Consider the following 22,638-nt stretch of genomic DNA (forward strand, 5'->3'; position numbering starts at 1 on the left):
TGAACATCAAATGCTCAACACAATGCTACAGAGTCTGAGCTGTTATCTTAAAATTAAAATATGCTAAAGACTTCTTTTATTACCTGGAACAGTTTTTCCAGGAAAGTAACACCCCGAGGATTAACAGCAAAAGGGTGCAAAATGTAAAACCTATTAAGTTGCAAAATTAAAAATCTGTCACTGAAGAATCTTTACACCACATCACTAACAAATAATTTATTAAATGTGTTAAAAGTAGAATTATCATGTTAAAAATGCAACTTTTATAATGAAAAAAATTATTCTCAGCTGTAAAACTGACTTTGGTAAGAAGCTATTTATCTGCACTGCTGTTTTCTTCCTGCTCACTGCAGCACAGTCAAAAAATGATTTTAAGCTTCACATGTACCCTGTGTGTGGTTCTCTGAACACAGGTGTTTACTTGTGTGTGTAAAATGTGTGTGCATCCTTGTCTCAAGGCCAGGCTCTTTTAGAAAACAGGGGTTCAGGGAGCCGAGGCTCAGTTGGCTGAGCGTGAGCGTGCAATGAAGCACCTCAAGCATCTCCATTGTGAGATGTCTCTATTAGTCAGCCTGGACTCTTAAACCCAATTCCAGAAAATGCATAAACCTCTAACAAGATGCTCTGGGGCCAAGCAAGCCTTGTCGGAACTCTGGACGGCTGAAAAATGTGTGAAGAATTCTGTGGAGAACACTCAACATTTATTTCACATCGACACAAAAGGTTGGAAAAATGAGAGAACATATCAAATTCTACCAGCACGGCATTTAAAATTAAGAAATACAACACTGTGTTGAAATTTGTTTTCATACATGTAAGGAGGAATTTCGATCTGTTACATCCTGAAGGATTAAAGGTCAAACACAAACATCATGGTTGCCCGCTGTGATGAAGTTGCCGCCTGGTGCCATTTCGTTCCACTTCACCACACTGCTCTTTCCCAACCTCCTTGCACTGCGAGCACTGAGAAAATTTTACTCTGTGTGTGGGTGGCGACATTATTTTGCACTTTTCCGTTGTTCTTTAAATTAGAGGTTTGGCATCCAGAGTCTAAATCTGAACCCACTCTTTGTGCAGCAATCAATCTGCTTTCAGTACTCAGGACAAGGTTTCATTTTATATGAAGATGACAATGTAGAGGTGAAAGTTTAAACAAAGAGAAAAAAATATGACTTTGTGAAAGTTTAGAAACGTGATATTTCATATTTATACAAGGCTGGTTTTTATATTGTCTTCAGTATCTCTAGTTCAGCCCACAGTATGTCACTGGAAATGAAAACCGATAATGACCTAGCAGGGAAGCTGACAAGTGTCGTGGAAATCTTCTTTAAACACTGAAAGTAAAAGAAAATGAAACTGAGCAGTAAGTTGAGATTTCATTGGCTTTTTAAGAGATAAATCAGGACAAAGCCAATAGATGTAGTGAAAAAATGGTGACAAGTTTAAAAAAATATTTTTATGTATTTAAAAGTGAAACATGCAAATGGCTTAAACTGCCTTCGCTCTGATTTTCCTTAATATAAATCAGTACAATCAATTGGTTTCAGAAATCTGTTACTTAAACTTAAATTTAGAATTTTGTTAAAGAACATTAGTGATCAAGCAGAGATGAAAACAAAGGAAGACACCAAGCCAGTCAGGCCTAAAATTGCCAATCAGGCACTCTTCTGGAAAAGTGTCAAAAAGAAAGTCATGTTTTAAAGACAGCTATGATATGTCCAACTTACAAATTCCAACAAGCTATGCCTCCAGTCAGATGCTCTGGTTACCAAAAAGACATTTTAAGGCCAACATGCAAAACACTAACTCTACATATCCCCCTCAACACATCAGCTGCACGTTGAGATGATATATGTCCATTAAACATGTATATCATAGTGTAGTGGACATGCTTTTCTTCACTAGAAACATGAAAGAAAATCAGAATTTATGACCAGATAGATTGGGCAAATACAGGGCATACCCTGAAATCCTGTTAGAGGTCACAAAGACTGGGACGAAATTTAAGCGTCCGGTAGGACAATGCACAGACTGAGACTGAAATCTTAATCCGTAGATGTGGAAAACTGGTAGAAGGAACTGTGGCCAAACTCAGTTACAAAGTATTGATTCAGGAGGACTGAATAGAAAATACATACCACCATGTATTATCCCTATTCAGCTTCACACTTATGCACAACCTTGTGTTGGTCTATCACAAGGGTCAACAACCTTTACAACCCAAGGAGATGTTTTTGAATGAATTTTTTCCAAAGCTGCAAAACCTCCATGACCCATCAAGGGCACAGACTGTAAAGTTTTATAAATACCTACTGTATAATATATATATTTTTTGTTGCTGTATGGTCATGTTAACTCTATGTTATGGTTTTAAAATGTATAACAAACTTTTACAAAGAGAAAAATCATATATTTGATAGATTTATCTTTTAATGTATACATTTTAAAAAATGTAGTTTTGTTGCCCAAAAATCTTCATGCTAATTGTTGTCTTGCGGTAGAAAATGTATACTTTTTTGCATAAAAATATATAGAAAACCTACTAAAATCAGTCTTTTTTTACTTTACTGCTCAGTTCTATCCCTCCACTGCCATTAAAAACTAAGCAACTTAAGGTTGATTAGACCTTGTCATTATCTTATACAATTAATATCTTGAAAATATTACTTTTGTGGCCTGTATGTCCAGTGTAAATTTAGCCTAAACAAAGATGTCAAGCTTAGTTAACCCGTCAGATCATTTCCAGCAATCTTCCAACCACATTTTAACATCTATACCCAATGTTTCGTGAACCTAATTCTAAAAAGCAGCTCAAGCTAGGACATCAATGACATTGTTAGTGTTGGAGTGTGAGAATGACTTACTAATAAACACATACATTTTTTGTTTATTTTTAGCTCTTTGCATTTATGATATTCCAAGTGGGAAACTAAATGGCGAAAGTTTTCTAAAAGTGCGTGTTACAGCTTTCAGGACTGTCAGGAATGGCTACAAGGATTCTTTTCATTTATTTATTTATTTTTTCTGCTAAATCTCGTTTTGATTATTTAATAAGCTCCAGCTCACCTCTCCTTCTCTTGTCCACGGTCGTCCATTCTGGGGATATTTAACCTGGCTCTGCCTCTTCTTCTGGCCTCCATCAGCAAACTTGCACAACAGGGGCTCTGCAGGAGCTAGAGTCAATTAAATGGAGATGGAGACAACGACAAGGAAAGATAAGTTACTCATCTTAGTAGTAAGAAAAACCTCAAAATGTTTCCAAGATCAGATGAATAAAGGGAGTTTTATACTGTGACTTAAAAGCAAACATATTGTTAATCAAATGGACTTGGAAACCACACTTAACCTCCAGCAGAACCCTTATCTCCTCCACAGCATTATCAAATCATCTGAACAACAGTCTTATCGCCACTATTTCTACAACTTAGCTTTCTCGAAAACAGCCTTGACACTGAATCAAAGCCACAGGCTAATCATCAAAGCATGCTAAGCATGGTTCAAAACAAACCAAACAGTCATGCTTGATGCCCCAAATTATCCCCACACTTTGACCCCGGGGCAATGGGTGCAGATTACAGCTGCTTCAAAGAAAACACAGCCTTTTTCTGGACCAGAGAAAGCAGAAAGACTTGATTGCAAACTGGATTAACTGAGTGTGACCCCTCATTGGAACTCTAGCTGAACTCTAGACTACTAGGTACTAAATAAAGAGAAGTAGTCTGGTGACAGTGTCGACACAAAAACAAATAGGATTGGTAAATACAAAATTCTTCTAATTTAAGGGAATATTTTATGAGAACAGGGTGAACAGCAGTTTCTGTTACAAGGAAATATTTCTGCAACCGCATGAGTCAAAAACACATTTAAAAGTATAAGTTTATTTATTTAGACAGGTTGATGTTTTATGTAATGTGAAAGAGATTTGCTTGTGCTTTGATAAGCCACAAATTTAGCTGTATGAAGACTGTTATTTTATCATATTGAGTGAACAGACAGACCCATATTTTCCTATGTAGTTACATAACTACACGAGAGCTATTCGCTTTAATGTAATGTAAGAAATATAATAAAATTCAACACCTCAAGTGGGCTGATGTAACGGTCTGGCTGACATAATAGCCCAACACAGGTTGAGAGCTACAACATCTAGAAAATATTGTCCGGTATCCTGGGAAACACCAAATGACAGTCAGCTGTTTATCCGTCTCTGTTTATTGCTGGAATTATAGCGAGCCTTCAATACTGAGCTCCAACTTGTGGAAGAGGAGGTTTAATCTCTAAACCTTGAGCACTGATATCCTGCAACTTCTGGAAATGTCCCAACTCCAACATACTGAACTGAAATGACTAAAAAACCTCCTCATGCACTGAAGTTCGCTGGTCATGTAGAGTGTCCTGCATGTTTTAAACATCTCCGCTTCAACATGAAACTGTGTGAAGAATATTTGTTTCTGTTTTTGTTTTCATCACTTTAGCACCTACTGTGTAGCTTGTTTGCATGTGTTTATTCAGTGAAATTTGCTTTGTGAATCTAGTGCAGAAATAAGCCGTGGCCTTGCGAATTTCCACCATTGTGACATAACATTTTCATAGATTTTATTATGCATCTTTTCATTCATCTGAACAATAGCAGAGGACACAGTAACTTTTCAGTGAAATGACAAAAACAGAACAAACTTTACCAAATTGTTTTCATGTGTGTTAACATGAGTCAAAATGAAAAAAAATATATTTTTCCCACAGTAGAAGGCTACTCTGAATTTCATGATTCATAATGGAAAAAAAATTGAATTTCAACCACACATTTGAAATGTTGTACCACGAAAAAACTCTGAAGCTTAGCACAGACATGAAAGCTGTGTCTGTGCTCAGTAGCTGTTCTGTTTCCCTGGTCGAGCAAACAGAGTAAGACAAAGTGACAACAGCTGACAACACATCAAGTATTCTGGCAGAGCATGTTTTTATCTGTCTTTTCTAAAGCAGAACCCAAAAAACATCTGAAACTCTGTTTACTATTTTCTTGTGCCTGCATGAAAATGAGTCCTCTGAAGTAAACTGAAATTCTTACTTTACTTAGCAGCGACGTTAGCATACACATTTTTGAGTTCATGTTTTTGTGATAGATGGCAACCTGGTAGACAGTTAAATTGCATATTTTTCTTATTATAATTAACTGACCTATAAGAAAGTTTAAAAATCATTTTTCTCCAACAAAGAACATTTTGGTTGGTGGTTGTTTTTCAGTTTCAGGCTGTAAAATGACAAAACATTAATTTAAATGCAAAAACATGTTTACACTCTGCATACTTTAAAATAAAGCCAGATGGAAAGTTTATAAAAAAAACCCAATATAAATAAATCCGACATTTTTAATGTGAAGCAGACTATTGTGCTTTTTTTTCTTATGTTTTGAATTGAAAAACAAGTGATAATTTTTTTTTTCACATAAATAAGGTAAGTTTTGGGGTTCACTCTGGACAAGTCGCCAATCCACTTCAAGTTAACACAAATGCATACAAAACGGGTCATCAAATGCACACAATAAAAGTCAATTCTTAGTGACCAACTAACTTCAACATTTTTGAAGTTAGTTGCTTTGGAAAAAAGCAGGAGTAGAGCCATTGTGTGGATGGGGTGAACGTGTAAAGACCGTACACCAAAGACCTTTTATCGGGGTTCTAATAGGAACATCTAGCTTCTAAACAAATGGCAGACACCTCTCTCAAACAGAATTGGAAAACATTGAATTGTGAAGGTTCTATATGTAGTATGTTGAGATAAAATGAGGGGTTGTGAATGTCAGACAAATATTTGTGCTTAACCGAAGTACACCAATGTCTGCGGCCAGTCTGTGTTGGTCTGACAGCTAAACTGCAGAAAAAGTCTACTGAGGCAAACAGAAGTCACAAAGAGCGTAAAAATTTAATTCCAGGAACGGCTTGCAGCTGTCAGCTTGTACGTTTTGTATAAATTGGTCAGAGATTGCATTCTGTATATTTGACCTTTATGGTGAGCTTTGGATGTCCAAAATCAGCACTAAAGCTAAACTATCTATAACTCCCAGACAAAAAAAACTAAACCTTCAGGAATAATGTGAGCTGGATAGTTGATTCAAATATAGCGATGTGCTGCACCAGTCAAGCAAGACATTTTATTCCAGGCAAACCTTAGTGGAAATATTCTAGTTTGCTTTGCTTTTATGTCTTAGGGACTGAAACTCTGACTGGTACAGATTCCAATATAAAATCTCCCAAGCTTTAAGAGTGCTTTAACAAAATGTGAGCCATATACTGTACCAAAAGTGAAATTTGACCCCAGCAAATCCACCAAAGTTCACTACATTGAAACAAAATGATGTGGAATGGCAAATTATTCAACTAGATTCTACATCAAGTCGATTGTGGACATTTACAACAAAATGCAAAACACATTATACAATTTTGTATATACAAGAGTCCTCAGATTTCAGCAGGCCAGTGTCAGACTCAAGATCGATTATGGGGAAAACCTGCAAAAAGTTTCCGAGCTAAAAAAAAAAAAAAGTATATAACAAGTTCTGATTGTTCCACATTACAGTATTACATGTAAGACATCGTTTTTAGGTAACTGATTGAGACTCATATTATGGTTGTGATGCTGTTCCAGTATATTGTTTCTCCTTTGGAAGTGATTCAAGGACAATCAAGTTCTGGGTTGTCCAAATACACCAAATAAATCATAGCTTGGCTCGGGGAGGAGTATTGACATCATTTTATTAGACAGACTGTAAAACTGGTCCTGCAAGGCAGAAATTGAAGAGGTATAAATGGTCCAAGGACCTAAATTCACTTAATGGGTATTAACAGTCATCATGACAGTCCCTCTGAGACTCATGATGAAACCTACAACAGTCAACTTGTTATTCCCTAATTGAGAACTTAACATGCAGTAAGAGGACAACAATAAAAAATAAATCAACAAGAGCAAAGGTTACCTGTATGCAGACATATAGTTATTTGTAATGTGTATGTTTTTCTGCTTCCTTTCATGGTTGCTTTTCAGCAGCCTGTAGCATTTGATTAGAAATTACAAATAATAACTTCTCTTACTTGGATGACTGTTTTAAATGTTAACTCTGATGCTTAATATTAATGTCCCATTTCATCACACAGTGGCACAAGAACAACAAAACTGATCTGTCGTAGTTTTCTGGTGCTCATGTGTTTGTCCAATCAGCGAAGAGAGGTTACTACGTAGCTGTGCACATACATTATTGTTCGGGCAGATTATTTTGTTGATCAAATCTGAGTGTTCCCATTGTAATCTAATCCTTTTTGCCCTTTACAATGGGTAAAGTAATATAAAAGAGTAATATAACTGCAGCAGGTCCCTGCTTACCATGTGACGTGATGTTCCCACTGAACTAAGATGCCTGAAAAGAGCTCTCTGTACGACTTAAAACACAAATCATCAAATTCTATTACTTTAAAATCAAGACACTGAGTTTATGAAACAGAAAGACCTCTTTTTCTGTACATTTTGCCCACACACGATTACCTAAACATTTGTTTAAAGCTGTTTCTCATGTCCTATTGTCATGATCCTTACATCATAGTATATATTTATGCTATTCCAGTAAGAACCACTAAAGAATGTCCACGGAGAAACACCAGCTCATGAAAAACTACATATTAACTTCTTCTTTTCAGCCATTGTACTTGTTTTGATTTTGTGATTCCAATCCTAATTTCTGTTTGATTACATCTGGAATGACTGATTTATTACAGACTAACAGTGTTGTACTGTGAGGTCTAGTCAGAACTATATTTTTAAGTCAATGAAGTGAAAACAAGAAAACCTCACCTATACACAAAACATTACATTAAAGAAGATGTATATTTTTAATGATTTGCATGAGGATAATGACTGCAAAAACTATGAATAGATCAAATGATCATCCCTTTGTGTGCTAAATTGTGTGTTTGCGTCACACAGAGGATAACAAAGTAAACAACTGAAACAACTTTTAATTTAACATGATAAAAAGTTAACTTTTAAAACTTTTTTTTGACTGCTTGCTTTCAAAGTTTTATTTGTGCATACGAAAATGTGTATAGATGAATTCAGTGGACCAAAAAAATGTGTTTACTGAGTTACAGTCTTCAATCTTTGACCTTTTCTGCTCAAATGGCAGGACATGTTTCCTGGTAAGAAGGTGGGTGGCTTGTACTGTAAGGAGCAGATCACATACTGTTAGTGCAGCTGCTGGATACTGGAAACTTTAGCAAGGCAATAAAGAAACCACTGCAACCCCAACACAGAACACATTATATGTACACCTGGTGTAAAGGATATGAAAGTAGGCAATTCAGTCTACAGTAAAACATACTCCTCTTTCACTCAGTTTGGAGTATAAAGTGCATTTATAATGGATTTACAACATCGTCTACTGGTAATTATAGAAGCATTAAAATATATGTACTGATGATGATTTTAAGGTTGAAACTAAAAAAAAAGAAAAAAAAAAACAGCAGATCTATGAAGCAATGCACAGGTTTTAAGCCATACAGTGCAAAGCCAGAGCTTATATTTCTGTAATAATAATAATTTGTTGTTGTTGAACAATAAATAATGAGGAATTTGTCATGTTCTGTGTTTTTCTGTGTATTTATTTAGAGTTTTCTGTGTCCCTGAGTCTTCGTGTTGTCCTGTCTTCCCCTTGATTATTTCCCAGGTGTGTCTCATTTCTGTGATTACCCTCCCGTGTATTTAATGTCACCTGTGTCTCAGCGTCTCTGTCGGATCCTTGTCAATGTGTCTTGTCCATGCGGGTAGCCTGTTGCTACCAGTGCTGAGCCCCAGCCTTCCGCTCGACTGTGCTGCCAGGTTTTGTGGACTTTGGGATTTATTTTCACCATTAAATCACCATAATCATCTCCCCCTGGGTCTGCTGCGTCTGCCTCACCACCCTTTACCACACCATTTCATGACAGAATTGTTAGTTAAAATATTTAAACTCAAGAAAATTAGTTTAGCTTTCATACTTTCTTTGCCTTTTAAAATTTTTTAGATTGCATTTTATTGTAAAAATGAAACAACATTATCTAAATGTTCCTTGAAAATAAGCAATGAATTACATGGAGGTGCTAGAACATTTCTCAGGGAAGAAATATTATCCACATAAAAGTCATTAAACCATTACCCAAAATATGATTAAATCAATAATCTGTCCTGTGACAATGACACTTGTAAGTAGTTTAATCGTATTATATGCAATTCTTTTGTTTTTTTTTAACACAGATATTGGCTTTGGTACCTCAAATCCAACAAATAAGTAAGAATCCTAAAGAAATAAATTTTGTTTCTTTCATGTAACACACCAAGCAACGTGTGAGACCCATCTGGAGCAGGAAATGTGCTATGAAAAATATTCACTAGCAAACAACATGCTAAAATATTCATTTGAAAAAATGTGATTTAATCTACAAAAACAACTAAATGGAAAAAAAAATCAGTGAGGTGAAGTGAAGCAAAAGCAACGCCCTTCAAGGCTCTCTGAGAAAACAACATGCGCTCCAGATGGTTAGTTGGTCAAGGATCAAGACAAGCGGATGCTGACAAATTGTTAGTGGAATTAAAACACCTAGACTAAAAAAATTCATGGACCTGTAACATATCACCTCTACCAGGGCTGGCTGGCTGACTGGGTGTGTAAAATGCCGTAAAATCTACAAGACACATTGATCATAAATTCATAGAAATAATAATTAAGGGAGAGAACTAAAGCAGCTGTCATATTTTCTCCATCTCACCAAGAACAAATCTAAAAAGACATCTACATATGAAGCATTAACTTATGTAGAAGCTAGCCTTCAGCCATGTTTCCCCTTTTTACATTGCGCTTGTTTTATGGCAGTTAACGTAAAATTTCACAGGGTTTAACTTCATAAGGATAAGGTAGGTTACTTTTGTTGTGATACCATCATCTCATTCAATTATTCTTGTTGAGTATAGTTTAGTGCCCCACAAACAGTCTCTTTGTGAATTCAGGAGGTCAAATAATTGGACAAAATGATCAGAAAGTAAGTCGGATTTTATTAGATGGAGAAAATACTTCATCTTCCAACTATCCAGCGTGCCGGCGTGTGTGAAGACAGAATGTCTGCTTTCAACATGCCAAAAAAGTCAGAGGCAGCCCGATTTAGTTGTTGATCAAATTCTGGAGCTTACATGTGTTTCCAACAGGGCAAAGCACAGCAACAGCAAACATTAAAACAAATCTGATGGCAGACAAAACAGCTGAAACAATTGGGGGAAATATGGTATAAAGAAAGCAGTGCCCCAAGGGGGAAGGGGGAAAAAAAAACACATATCAGTGGTGAAAACTGGCAAGGAATCTTAAATGTGAGACATATGAGGAAAAAGAAAGAATGAAGCAATTAAGTTGGAAAAAAGAGAGGAAAAAGGGTTTGAATAAGTTCTGAAAATTATTTTTTTAAAACTTCTTGCTTCAAATGAGTAGCAGGAAATCATGTCTTCTGACTCAGAGTTGAATCGAGATTTTATATTCATATATAATAAAACAGGGCAGTGTCTTAAAGTCCAGGAAATCTAAGGAAGAAAAACATTTTCAAAGCTTTCCTCTTCAAAGCCGGCATGCTAGGTTAGTGAATAGATTGTCAAAGATAACATCCTTGTATTTAAATGTCTTGAATCAACGTGCCTTCTGATTTGTTTTAACATCACATTCTGACATTAAGCTGTTTGACAAAACTGTGCAGCGCGTGAACGGATCCGAAAGGTTTCCCACTGGCACTGACTTTTACACTCGCTGTGTGGAGGCATGAACCTCAAAACACAGAGAAGAAAATACAGCAGGCAACCCGTTGCATAACGTGTGATTACTTGATTTACATTTCAGATTGGAGTGCTGGATCTTGCTCAGCTCAGTAAAAGGCATTGATACGTTGGGAGAGCTCAAGCTGTTTCCAGCACATTTATTTCCCCCTCTGGAAATCAGTCGTTTTCCAACGTTTTTCCTTCAATAAACTTTGTACATCCGTAACAAACAGAAATCAACATTTTATGGATCTGAATGAGAAGACCTGATCAACTTTAGTCTGAACAAGAAGTAAAGCGGAGAGAAAACTATTTCTTAAGTTTGATAAAGAGACTGCTTGGAGGAGTCAGACAGCAGCGAATCAGTAACCGTTGAGTTATTGAGAAATATTTACTCTATAAATATGATCAATGGCAGCTTTTATCCTTTGGTGGAGCATTATATCTCGACCAACAACGTCATCTTGGTCTTCCTACAGAATAGGGTTGATAACGTTACAGTATATTTTTGTATAAACTACTGCACATTTTAATAAGAACAGAAAACTTAAAGAAGCACAATCGTGTACATGTGTTTTACCTGTTTGTAATAACCAGTAACTGGCCATGCTCTACTATAATAATATATAATTTGTGTTTTATTAAGGGGTTGCAATCATGTATACATTTAATTCTGCATTACAAAAAAAATAAAGAAAAAAAAATGCTGCTGCAGGCAAAGCTGTAATTAATAATTTAATTTGTTTTGGAAATATTGATCATTTAAGAACCGGCAGTTTCTGTTTTATCTAATAGCATGTTGCATTAGAAAATATTTCAAATAGATCTGAATCTACATCTGAATCATATCAATTAAAATATAAAAGCGGTTTAATCTAGAGCATTCTGATTTGCATTGATGCTGAAACGTGATATGCAAATAGACATGCCTTGCCTAATATCACTTTATTCATTTTTTTTCTATGCTGAATTACTCTCGGTGGATAGTCTTGGAATTTATACAGATACATTGTGTTTTTAGGATTTCCATTCAGGTATTTCTCTCATAAGTTTCTCAACTCTTTGATCAATGTATGGCCTAAAGACAGCGACAGAAGAGAACAAATAAACCCATCAGAAAAAAGGGGGAGATGCTTTGCAAATACAATACATAAAATAGTTAAAAGAGTAAGATTATGATATGTTTAACTGCTTATTCAATATGCTTATATTTGTGTATTTTTCTTGTTTCCCTTACATGTGTTTTATTAAATGAAGTGTAACCAGAACTTCCAACTTTGAGATGTTTTTAATCAATGATAATCAGCTCGGAACACAAACGATGCTGCTGGGGAACCACTCTTCTTTTCCTTTATTTCTTGATCCAGTCTTATCCATGTTTTATTGTCCTGTATATTGACTTCTTTAAATTTTGTCACTTCTTTGTTGTGTCTCCTCATTTTCTCCATATCTGTCGCATGCTGTTGCTTGTTTTGTGTGCTTCAAAGGAAACAAGCTTCTTTATTCAATTACTTTGGGGACAATCACAAACAGATTGTTTGCTTTAAGCGACGTCACTCTGGGTATGCACATGTGCCTAAGCAAGGGTTAGTCTCAGAATATCTTTTTTTTTTTTTTCTTTTTTACAGAGCAAGGACTAATCACACAAATCCTCACACCAAATTAACTCAAGAAGGCCTAAAGAGTTGGAAGCAAAGACAGAGCGGAGATAATGATGTGTGATCAGTCACACTTGTGTAGTTTTATGCTGAGACAATTGCTAAAACTGAAAACTGATTAAAAAAATCATGCTTCTTCCATAAACGGTGGGTGCCTGGAAAACTAAGGGTCTTTATAAAAATCAATAAATGAGGGCTTGAAGGAAAGTCCAAGTGTAGCAATTGGCATATTGATGTCACTTTTTTTTTAAACAAAATCGAGAACCTTGAAAACAAGAAAACATTCCTGCTTGCACAGAGAGGGGAGAGTAGAGCAAGGGTAACCACTAATAAGAACCAAAATGTGTTGAGTAAACACAATGCCGAATATAATTCAATGTAGTCTGCAAGTGTAAGCGTATTTTATTCTCTCAGTTTACACCTACCTGTCATGCCTGGAGGGGTTTTCAGAAATTTGCCGTTGAAATTCTGAATCACCACATCGCACTTCTCCGTCGACTCCATCCTGCAACAGAGAGAAAGAAAGGTGATTTCGGATTTTGTTTAGGTGAGCGGAAGCACGAAAGATTTTATGGCTCATCAAAAGTGAATGTGTCGTATGCGGCTATGAATACATGCAAAAGCGTCCTACATTTCAGTAAGTGTGTAAACGCTGGCCAGTTAAAGGATTAGTGCTTAGGTGTCTTTCTCTGCCTGTGAAAAATGTATGGGAGGGGAGTGCGTGTGTGTGTCTGTTTTCTATGGGGTTTCCTCTCCTTTGTCCCAGTTTAAAAGCTCCATTCAGTCTGATCTGTTGTGTGTCATGTCCTCTTTGTCTGCCCCTATTCAGCTCTGCTCACCCAATCACAGCTCAATGACTAATTGCCTGCTTGGCAAGCAAAAGCCAGTGTGTCAATGCGTGTGTGTTTGAGCAGAGGAGAAAGACGGTGACAGAGGGCACAGACTGTGAGTGGGGAGGGGGGAGTTTAGGATGTGGGTATGTATGTCTCTGTGTGGGTCTTGGGTTTTCTTTGTACAGTCAGTGACCCAGAATACATACTTGACTGCATTCTAATCACTGGCACACTCTACGGTGTAACTGAGAGGACCACACATGCACACACAGGGGACAAAAGGGTTTGAGGTAGGGAGAGGTGGAATTTCCCTTTTTTTTATTGGTGGAGCTCCTAGTCCTTTGGTTATAAATTCCTTATCTTATTGTAACTTCTATAGCAAAAGTGATTATTGTAACATTTAGTATTTGTTTCCCCAGTTACTAGTAAGCGCATGTCCAACCTGTAACCACCTTTTCAAAACTCCAAGCACAATTAGCACATTAGTTTGCGGAGGCCATGCGGTTGTCAAGTCTTATGTCGTTTTCACACAGTATGCAGTTAATGACCACATTTCTAAAGTAGTTGCATTTTCTTAGCATACAGGTTCAATCTCTGACCAAAGCTAGGAATATTATTTTTGCTTATTTACAGACATTTACGCAAAAAAATATGCCAAGCCTTAGTTACTGTACAAAAACCTGGTCTTTTGCAATGAAATCAGCTAAAAAAAAAAATAAACTTAATCATTTCGGCATGGCAGTTCTTAAATAATGTAATCTAAAGACACTTTACAGGGGAAAAAAATGATTTAGTTCATATCCAGAAATATGCAAATAATTCAATTAGCCCAAGCAGTTTACATTCAGTGATGACACAGTTACAGTACATGATGTGTGGAAGCCCAGTTGACGGCACTGACAGCAATAAATTAACCTTTGTTTCTAACGTGCTAGAAAAACAAATGAAATTTCAATTTTATATGACTCTCAGAGTGAGGCGTTTTTCCATTTCATTGTGTATGCACCTAGCAAAGCCGACTCCTCTGCTCAAACCGTTGGCATCTCTCAGTATCCGCGTGGAAATAACATGACCAAAGGGCTTCAGCATGTTTTCCAGCTCCTGCTCATCCATTGACACCGGCAGGTTGGAAATGTAGAGGTTTGTGGGGTCCTGCTCCTGTTGCTGTGGAGAGACAGTGAAAGACAAGAATGGAGTGTTTAACATCAATCTTAATGCAAAGAATTAAACAAAAAATATATACATATTTGACACGGTCACCTTTAGGAAAACTTAGAAACAAAAACTGCAGGTGAATTACTATTTAAAAAATATATATTTCAGAACAATGGAAGGACCCTGACAGTTTCATTAGAAAATAAATTTTACATTTATTGTGTAAACACTATTAACTGACTGCAGAGAAATAAAGAATTGTTACAATATCATGGCACTTTGTGTATTTCTTCCTTTCAAAAATATAAGGCAATAAAAATTTAAATAAAAACTTATTTGATTGCTGTTTGATTTACTGACAGACGCATTGTTTATTTCCATATTTATGACTGAATATTTCACAGAAAAATAGCAGTGAATTAAACCCAAGAGGCATACTCCTAAGAGGAGTGGAAACTGTTTTGAAAATGCATTACACTAACCCCACACTCCAAAACCCCTGAAGCAAGAAGGAAAACCCCTATGGATGAAGAAATGCTATCAAAGTTTAAATAAATCTTTATGCGGTAAATGGGGGGCCTCCCTTTATTGTGTCACTCAATGAGTTAAGATGTGTATACTGATATTGTTTGGCTTTTCTTTCTGACAGATCTCAATGCAAATGACGCTCTGCACAAGACCAAAATCTTTCTGTTTGGTGTTTCTCAATTAAAGGGGGATGGTTACATGGAAAGGTTGTATGGCAACGATGGTTTGATATGTAACCTGCTGCAGAGAAAGGAAACAGTAAATTCATGTTCCAGAAATTACAAAGACACACTTTCAATCCACTTCACAATTTCCTAAAGGCAAGAAAGACACACAGAAACTGAGAGACAGATCCTCATTATTGGTGAAAATTATAACTGTATATAAAATCATTTGTTATACAATAATACCTTGCAATGCCAAACATATTGACAATTATAATAGATATATAGGAATATATAATTAAAGGGGCAGTGTTATGTATTTTCCAGGCACATAATGCTATAAAATAGCACAATCAAGCAGCTATGTTACCTTCAGTTGTTATAAAAATGCAGTATATCAGGCACAAAGTAAAATAATTTAATTTAACTGAAGTCATTAGGAAAACAAGCTATGTGAGTGTGACATATGTGTCCTGCTATGCGAACATCTTCTGTTTCTGTGACTTAAAAAATACCTTTTTTGCTCTCTTAGCACCTAAATATTGCTTTCATCCATGGAGGATTGATAGATGTTTGAAGAGAGTGAGCTCAAAGCCGAGAAGACTGCGACCAAAGCCATTTGTGTAAGCATTGAGTCACCTCAGGCAGAACAGCTCCAATGGAAAGTTCTGAAATACCTCACCTTTTCTTTTGGATTCTGAAAATCTACGTGCAAGGTGCATGGCAGACAAGGATTTTCATTTGTCAGTTTCCAACCTAATGACTGGGGAGGTTGTCTTCACATATGGGGCAACAGGCTTTGAATGTTATCTGTTGCGTTTGCGTACATGCTTATGTGTCACATTAAGACAAGCAGGGGGACACATGAAAGAAGAAACATCAAAGGAGTTGAGTGTAACAGCTGTGGAATCTGTCACTGGTCTCCGAATCATCATGTTCATGAAAGAGTTACGTCACTGAAATCATTCTTGGATCATCTTGCATGATTAAAGTGAATCAGGTTTCAACACTTTTCCAACTGAGTCCTTATTAAAATGTTTCTGGGACAGAGTCACAAGGTGAAATGTCAACCAGGAGGACACCAGGCAACATTGTGTGGGATCAATTTGCTCATTCTTGAACAAGAACAAAAACTTTTTCTAAGAGCTTCACAGCAAAAGAAATTTGTGGGGGGGGGGGAAACCTCCTAAAATGTCTTCTATGACAGCGCTCCTCTAGGGGAACTTAGGAAAAGAAACCAAAAACAAGCAGAACAAATCTGATTGGATAAATCCAGGTCAGCCACAGAAACAAATAACCAGACTAAACTGCTGGTTTTATACACAAATTGGTACCAACCTCAGTAGATTTTATTCCTGCACAGAAGTGCATAAACAAATACATTAAATAGTACCAAATATAAATAGTCCTTATTATGCTTTTTTAAGACAACTGCGTGGCATTACCATTGTGGTACATCTGCAGTACAAATGCAGATGTACTGGAAGGTGTTGCAAGATGCAATGAAAAACATAGTTCATTACAAGACAAATACATAGGAAATAACAGCAGAAACAAGCTGGGAATGTGCAGCATGAATTGTGATAAGAAGAGTTACAGAGTTATAATTAGTTGTTTTAAAGGGAGATATTTACTAATGGAGTGACTGATGAGTGAACAAAGTTGAGCTGGTTCAGAATATGAATATGCAATTTTACTTAATCATGTTTGCTAAGAAAAATTGTACAACACCACTGATTATGGTTCTGACCCATTTTGGGGGAAATTTTGGTCTTTTAATATATGATGGGTGATGAATCCTTATTAGTCCAAAATAACTCAAATTGACTTTCTGCTGGTAGACAATACCTGGAGTCACACACTCACATTTCCGAGACAATAAGTATATAATAGAAAATAACTTTCCATATTTTGTCAATGTAGGTACAAAACATCTCCCTGCAGGTTATGAATCAAAGCGTGGTTGGTACGAAACGTAGATGCAACTGTTGTTATTGCCCTTGTTTTGGTGTACTATACAGGAACAAAATTACAAGGACAAGAATTGTCAAAGAAAATCACAGAAAAAATGAAAATGCAAGCTACAATAAATTGCAAAACAGTTCTTTTAAATTGTTACTTTGCTCAATTAGTGTGGATGACTGGATCTCAAAACATTTCATATTTCAACAAAAATATAGACAAAGTTTCCCCTAATATAGGAATTCTGATTAGGTTGTTGGATGACCACAACCAGTTCAGAAAGAAAGAAGAAACAATTACACTAGGCTTGAATTGAAATTGACAGGTCAAACTTTACAGACTTACAGAATGCAACTTACAACTTGGAACTAAAATCTGCTTAACTTAGTTTTTGATATTTTAATCCCAGAAGCACATCCAGACTTCCCGAGGCAAATCAAACAGCATAAAATTGCAAATGTTTTATGAAATCTCTGAAAGTTTCAAATAGGCTTTAAACTCATTGCTGTTTATTTCACATTTAGTGTGAAAATGGGTGACAGAAACCTGAAAGACACATCCACTTTTAAAAGAACTCTTCTTGACTTTGGTTATAGTTGTTGTTTGCACAAAGTTATCTCACGGTGATCTCTCGCTCGGCAGGTGTTGCAGATGAGTCACTCTCTCTCTCTTACGCTGTCCCCTTTCTGGCTCTGTTTCTTTGTCACTCTGTCTCTCTCTTTGCAACATCTGTCATGTTCTGGAAACAGCTTCACACCAACTGTGCCTCTCTTTTTACTGTGTTTGGCCTGCCAGCCAACCAGTCAGCTAGTGTTTTCAGCCCCATTAAACCTAAATTCTGCATCACTGTAGAAGGTCTGCACCTCTTATCCCGCTACCTCCTAGTTACCCCGCCACTCGGCAACACCTGCTGATGATACAGAGGGTAAACCGAGGGCAAAGCAGCGATTAAACACAGACCGAAAATGCCAGCATTGTTAGCACGCCAAACAAAGCTCGCATGCATGGATGCGAGGCGAGACAGTACTTGAAAATCCCATTTCTTAGCTTTTCTGTGTCTCAAATAGAAACCCTTCAAATTGGAAATCTCAGCCCTCTCACAGCACTGCCAGGAATGAGCAGGTACAGCAAAGTGAACGGAGATGCTTAGAAAGAAAATGCCAGAGCACTTTCAGAGAGAAGGAGTCAGTGATTATGGAAAACACTTCCCATTCATTATAGTATGAGTTTGCTTCTTATTCCTACTTTGAAAAATTCATATTCTTCCACATTTCCTTGTTGCTACGTCTTGACTTTGGCCTCCTTCTGTCCACCTCTTCTCTCTACCCTGTATTCCTCTAAACTTGAATTCACTCATATTAATTTCCTTTTTCATCTTACTTGCTATTCAAACCTACTCCCTCGCTAAGATTAAAACCTAATCTCCCTTAATGGTAGCCTTGCTGACTAAAACACTATCTGAATGCTTAGTTAATATTTAAAGAGGCGAACTTTTCCCTCCTCACACTTCTCATTCTCTTCCTAATCTATGTGGCCCCTCATTCTTTTCCTTCCTGCACGTCTGCACACCACACTCATCTTTATTTTCCTTCATTTACATTTCTCTCTCTTTCTCTCTCTCAGCAGCCTTCTTCTCTATCTGCATTTCTCATTCTTATGGGTTCCTCATCCTCAAGCCAAGTTCTAATCTTTCACAAGGATTGTCTGGGTGTCTAAACGCTTCCTAACGGCTTAATCAATACTTAATGAACATATCATAAATACTTTATGAAGGCTAAACCCCCAAATCCCAGGGGTGTCATTAACTGTAGAGATATACACTTTATCCCTTATCTTCATGATGACTACCATGTTGGTGAAATCAACACCAATCATCTTGCCCATTCACCCATTTTTTGTAAGTACAGATCCCCATGTTTGTGTCACCATGGCAATGATGAATTGTGAAATAGGCACGGAGCCAAATCCATTTCATTTAAAGTCAGTGGACGTGACTTGTACAATATTTTCAAGAGAAAAACAACAATGGAACAGACAGAAATTATTTTTACAGTGAAGCTACCATGTTGGAAAAAGTGACATCTAGAAGGGATGTCACTTCATCACCTACAAACATACACTGTCATCTAGTGACAGTGTATGTTTTACCACTGTATGATTAAAAAAAACATACACTGTCACTGGATGACAGTGTATGTTGTTTTGACCAAACAAAATTTTTACTGACTCTTGAATTTTCTTTTCCATCTTCATCTAGAGGTTATAATTGGAGACTGAAACCAGATGACTATCCCAACAGACAGACAGGATGCCTCTTCTATGCAGGTACAGAAGGGGGGTTGACAACATCCAACAGTACACTCAAAATTCAATGTTTGGTTATTTTGGCTATGTCTGATGGAAGGGCAAAGAGATTTGTATTAATTTTTAAAAAATCTTTTTTAGCAAATAGCTCATTTTGATTAATTTTTTAATTTTTTTTACCTAATCCTGCTCTATTACAAATCATTATGAACACAATACATTAGCAGCTTAATCAGTTAAAAATCAAAGTGGATAACAGAGCAGGTATTATCCTGATGAACAGCATATCCCTATGGCATCTTGCAGCCTCTCAATTTCTGTCACTTAAAAGTAAAACTTCTTCACTGAGCTTTGTTTGAGAAAAATTTTATATTGTTGTTTTTTATCATACAAAATTTTTACTGACTCATGAAAACTCTGGACTTTTCTTTAACTATCTTCAATATCTGGATAAGTTTCGGAAAAAAAGAAAAGTGATTATGGAACGATACGATATTTCCAAACTTTTCTCAACTTCAGGGTTTGAATGATTTCAGATGTGTACATTGTTTTAGGTCTCATTGGTAAAAATGGTAAAGGGCCTGTACTTGATTAGGGCTTTATGAAGCCCAGAGGACCCTCAAATGGTTCATACTACATTCAGTCAATCACCCATTCACAATGTAATGGTGGCAAGCTACTACGTTGAAGCCACAGTTGAAGTGTCTAAGGACACAACAACTGAGACAGACAGAGCGGGGATTTGAACCAGAAACCCACAGATTACATATGTACAGTCAATGGTGTACAGCCATAGCCCTCTAACTGAAGTAGATGGACAACACAAAGCCGATTCTATGATATATCTTCCACAAATGACAGTAAAATAAACCCTCTATGTCCTTCCATGTGCCGGTTATTTATCATCAAACATTTTAAAAAACCTTCTATTGGATTAGGGACGTCCAATCACAGCTGAGGATGTATATACTTCCCGTTGTAGAGTCAGCAAAGTCCACTCAGAAATTAACATGTGGAGGTAAGACTCCTACACTGAGGAGGATCGTATAAGAGATCAGATAGTGATCCCATAAGAAACAAAACTATTGACTTCATGACTCCATGTCATGATCATCAGTTTGATTTGTGATCAAATGGTGATTTATTTGGTGGTTGTGTTTGTTTTGTTCTTTTCCTTTAACCATTATGTCAGAACTAATTGCATTGTTTGTTTTGGACAGTAATCAGCATGCTTTCACAACCAACCAAGTTCCTGGTAATTTGATGTGCAATGCTTATTTTATTCCTGAGTAGCCTAAACTGAGTGGTTTTTATAACAACATGGTTTGGATTTAATAGACTCTTGTTTCAACCGCTGCACATTTGTCTTCTAACGTGAAAGGCTGCTGGTTTGTTTGTGTGCTTTCTGAATCGTTGGTTTAGAATCAAGCCTTTTTCACATGTATTTAGATGTTAGACCAAACAATTCTTGGATACAATGGTTTGATTAATGTAAAGACATTTCCCCTAAAGCTTAAAAAAAAGAAAAAAACAAAACTTTTTTCATCATGTTAACCTGTTAAAGCCGGCAAATTTCTTTTACTTTTGAAATTTTGGGATTACATAAAGAGAGTGACAGAGGGCTGTGGTCACTAAACCATGGTTTACTACTGTGCAGAATACACTTAATGCATATTTCTATCAATGTTGATTTGACCGACATTAAACATTTTTCAATAAGCCCAAAAAAACTACGATACCTAGCTTGAGATCACAGATTTCAGTATCCAAGGTGTAGAAAGGTATTGCTGGAACATTTTACTGCATTTAAAAAATAAAAGTGAAGTAAAAGACCAAAATACATCTTGACTGATCTCCAACACTCTCACAAAGCTGCTGAGAAATTGTGATTTTTTTAGCGGCAAAATATATACTACAGTATAAATACTTTTTCAATCACACTCACCAGTTGTGAATTACTAAATAGATGATTCCAAAAAGTGTTGCTGCTGGAGGTAATGTTCAACAGGTGAATTCAATTTTTCAACCTCAGTAGATGGTTTATGCTCAAATTTTGCAAGAGTCTTTTATAGTAACATATAATGTCCAGAGAACAGGTGACTGACTACACACAGAGTTCTTACGGTATGTAGCAACAATGTACGCATTTTTTTAACACTATCATCTATTTCTTTCAGCTCAACAGTTTCAACATGGCTTCTTCCCTTCTCGTCTTCCCCTCATGTTGTCTTTGGTATGTATTAAAAGGCCAGTAATTCATCACAAAGTCCAGGCAAATAACAGTTCTTGCTGCAAAGCAGTCTGCTGGCTGTTTGTCTTCCAGGTGTCCAGAGAAGGAATCAATCACCACATCCTGAGATGCTGAAACCATCCAAGGGGGTCGGATGCAGATACAGAGGAAAGAGAGAGATACACGCCCAGAGAAAAATGAACAGAGTGTGGAGGATGACATGCAGACAAAGCAGCCCTGCACGGGTGAATTAAATAAACATTCCCTTCGCTGAATACAAATCAGCAGGCCAAGAAAGTTATGCAATCCAATCTTCTTTGGTTGTGATTCGAAATAAAAAAAATGACTGCTGTGTTGTGTCAGTGTTGACTGATGCATAGATTAAACAACAACAAGGCCTGATTATAATGATATGTTCTGTTGTTATTGCACTTGTTTAGTGTTCAAAGTCACCACACAAGCAAACCAAGCAAAAATGGTGTAGTTTTCTTGTGGGAATGTGGTTGCGCTAACCTCTATATATAACATTTTAAACAAAAGAAAAAGTTCAGAATGGTAGAATGAGTTCTTTGGGCGGATCAATGAGATAAGTGGAGATGATCAAAGGTGACACTAAGGTTTCAGTTTTCACTGTGCAATACATTTCTTACCTCTTTTTAATCATTGGCAAAACATGCTGGTGATGAACAAATAAAACAAAAAAAAACCTGTCAATTTTTATTTAATTATGCACAGACGAAATAGCTAGTTTCCACTACAGATTCCTTCCTAGAAGTTTCGTGTAACTTTAAGTCTTCAAGCTTTACTGTGAAACATGTCACTGATAATGAAAACATCAGTTGTTTTCTCTCCCCTCACTGACAACATCCACACTAAAGAGTGTTGCTGTCAGTATCACCTGCTTATTTAGAGTCTGTTCACTTAGAGGAAAAAAAAGACCAGGATTCTGAGTCCTGTTACAGAGCTTCAATCTTAGCCTAAATATT

At 36.6% G+C, this 22,638-nt stretch overlaps 1 protein-coding gene across 3 annotated transcripts in view; it reads right to left on the minus strand.

Moving 5' to 3' along the window:
- LOC114141800 (RNA-binding motif, single-stranded-interacting protein 3) overlaps positions 1 to 22,638 on the minus strand; it is a 132,913-nt gene that overhangs the window by 23,375 nt on the left and 86,900 nt on the right. For all 3 annotated transcript variants that reach the window (XM_028012628.1, XM_028012626.1, XM_028012627.1), the window contains exons 5-7: positions 14,316 to 14,473; positions 12,902 to 12,981; positions 3,067 to 3,173 (exon numbers count right to left, since the gene is read on the minus strand). In XM_028012628.1, the coding sequence (XP_027868429.1) occupies positions 3,067 to 3,173; positions 12,902 to 12,981; positions 14,316 to 14,473 (345 nt within the window). The remainder of the gene's footprint in view (positions 1 to 3,066; positions 3,174 to 12,901; positions 12,982 to 14,315; positions 14,474 to 22,638) is intronic.

This window comes from Xiphophorus couchianus, chromosome 3, assembly GCF_001444195.1.
Source record: "Xiphophorus couchianus chromosome 3, X_couchianus-1.0, whole genome shotgun sequence".
NCBI classification, from domain to species: Eukaryota; Metazoa; Chordata; class Actinopteri; order Cyprinodontiformes; family Poeciliidae; genus Xiphophorus; species Xiphophorus couchianus.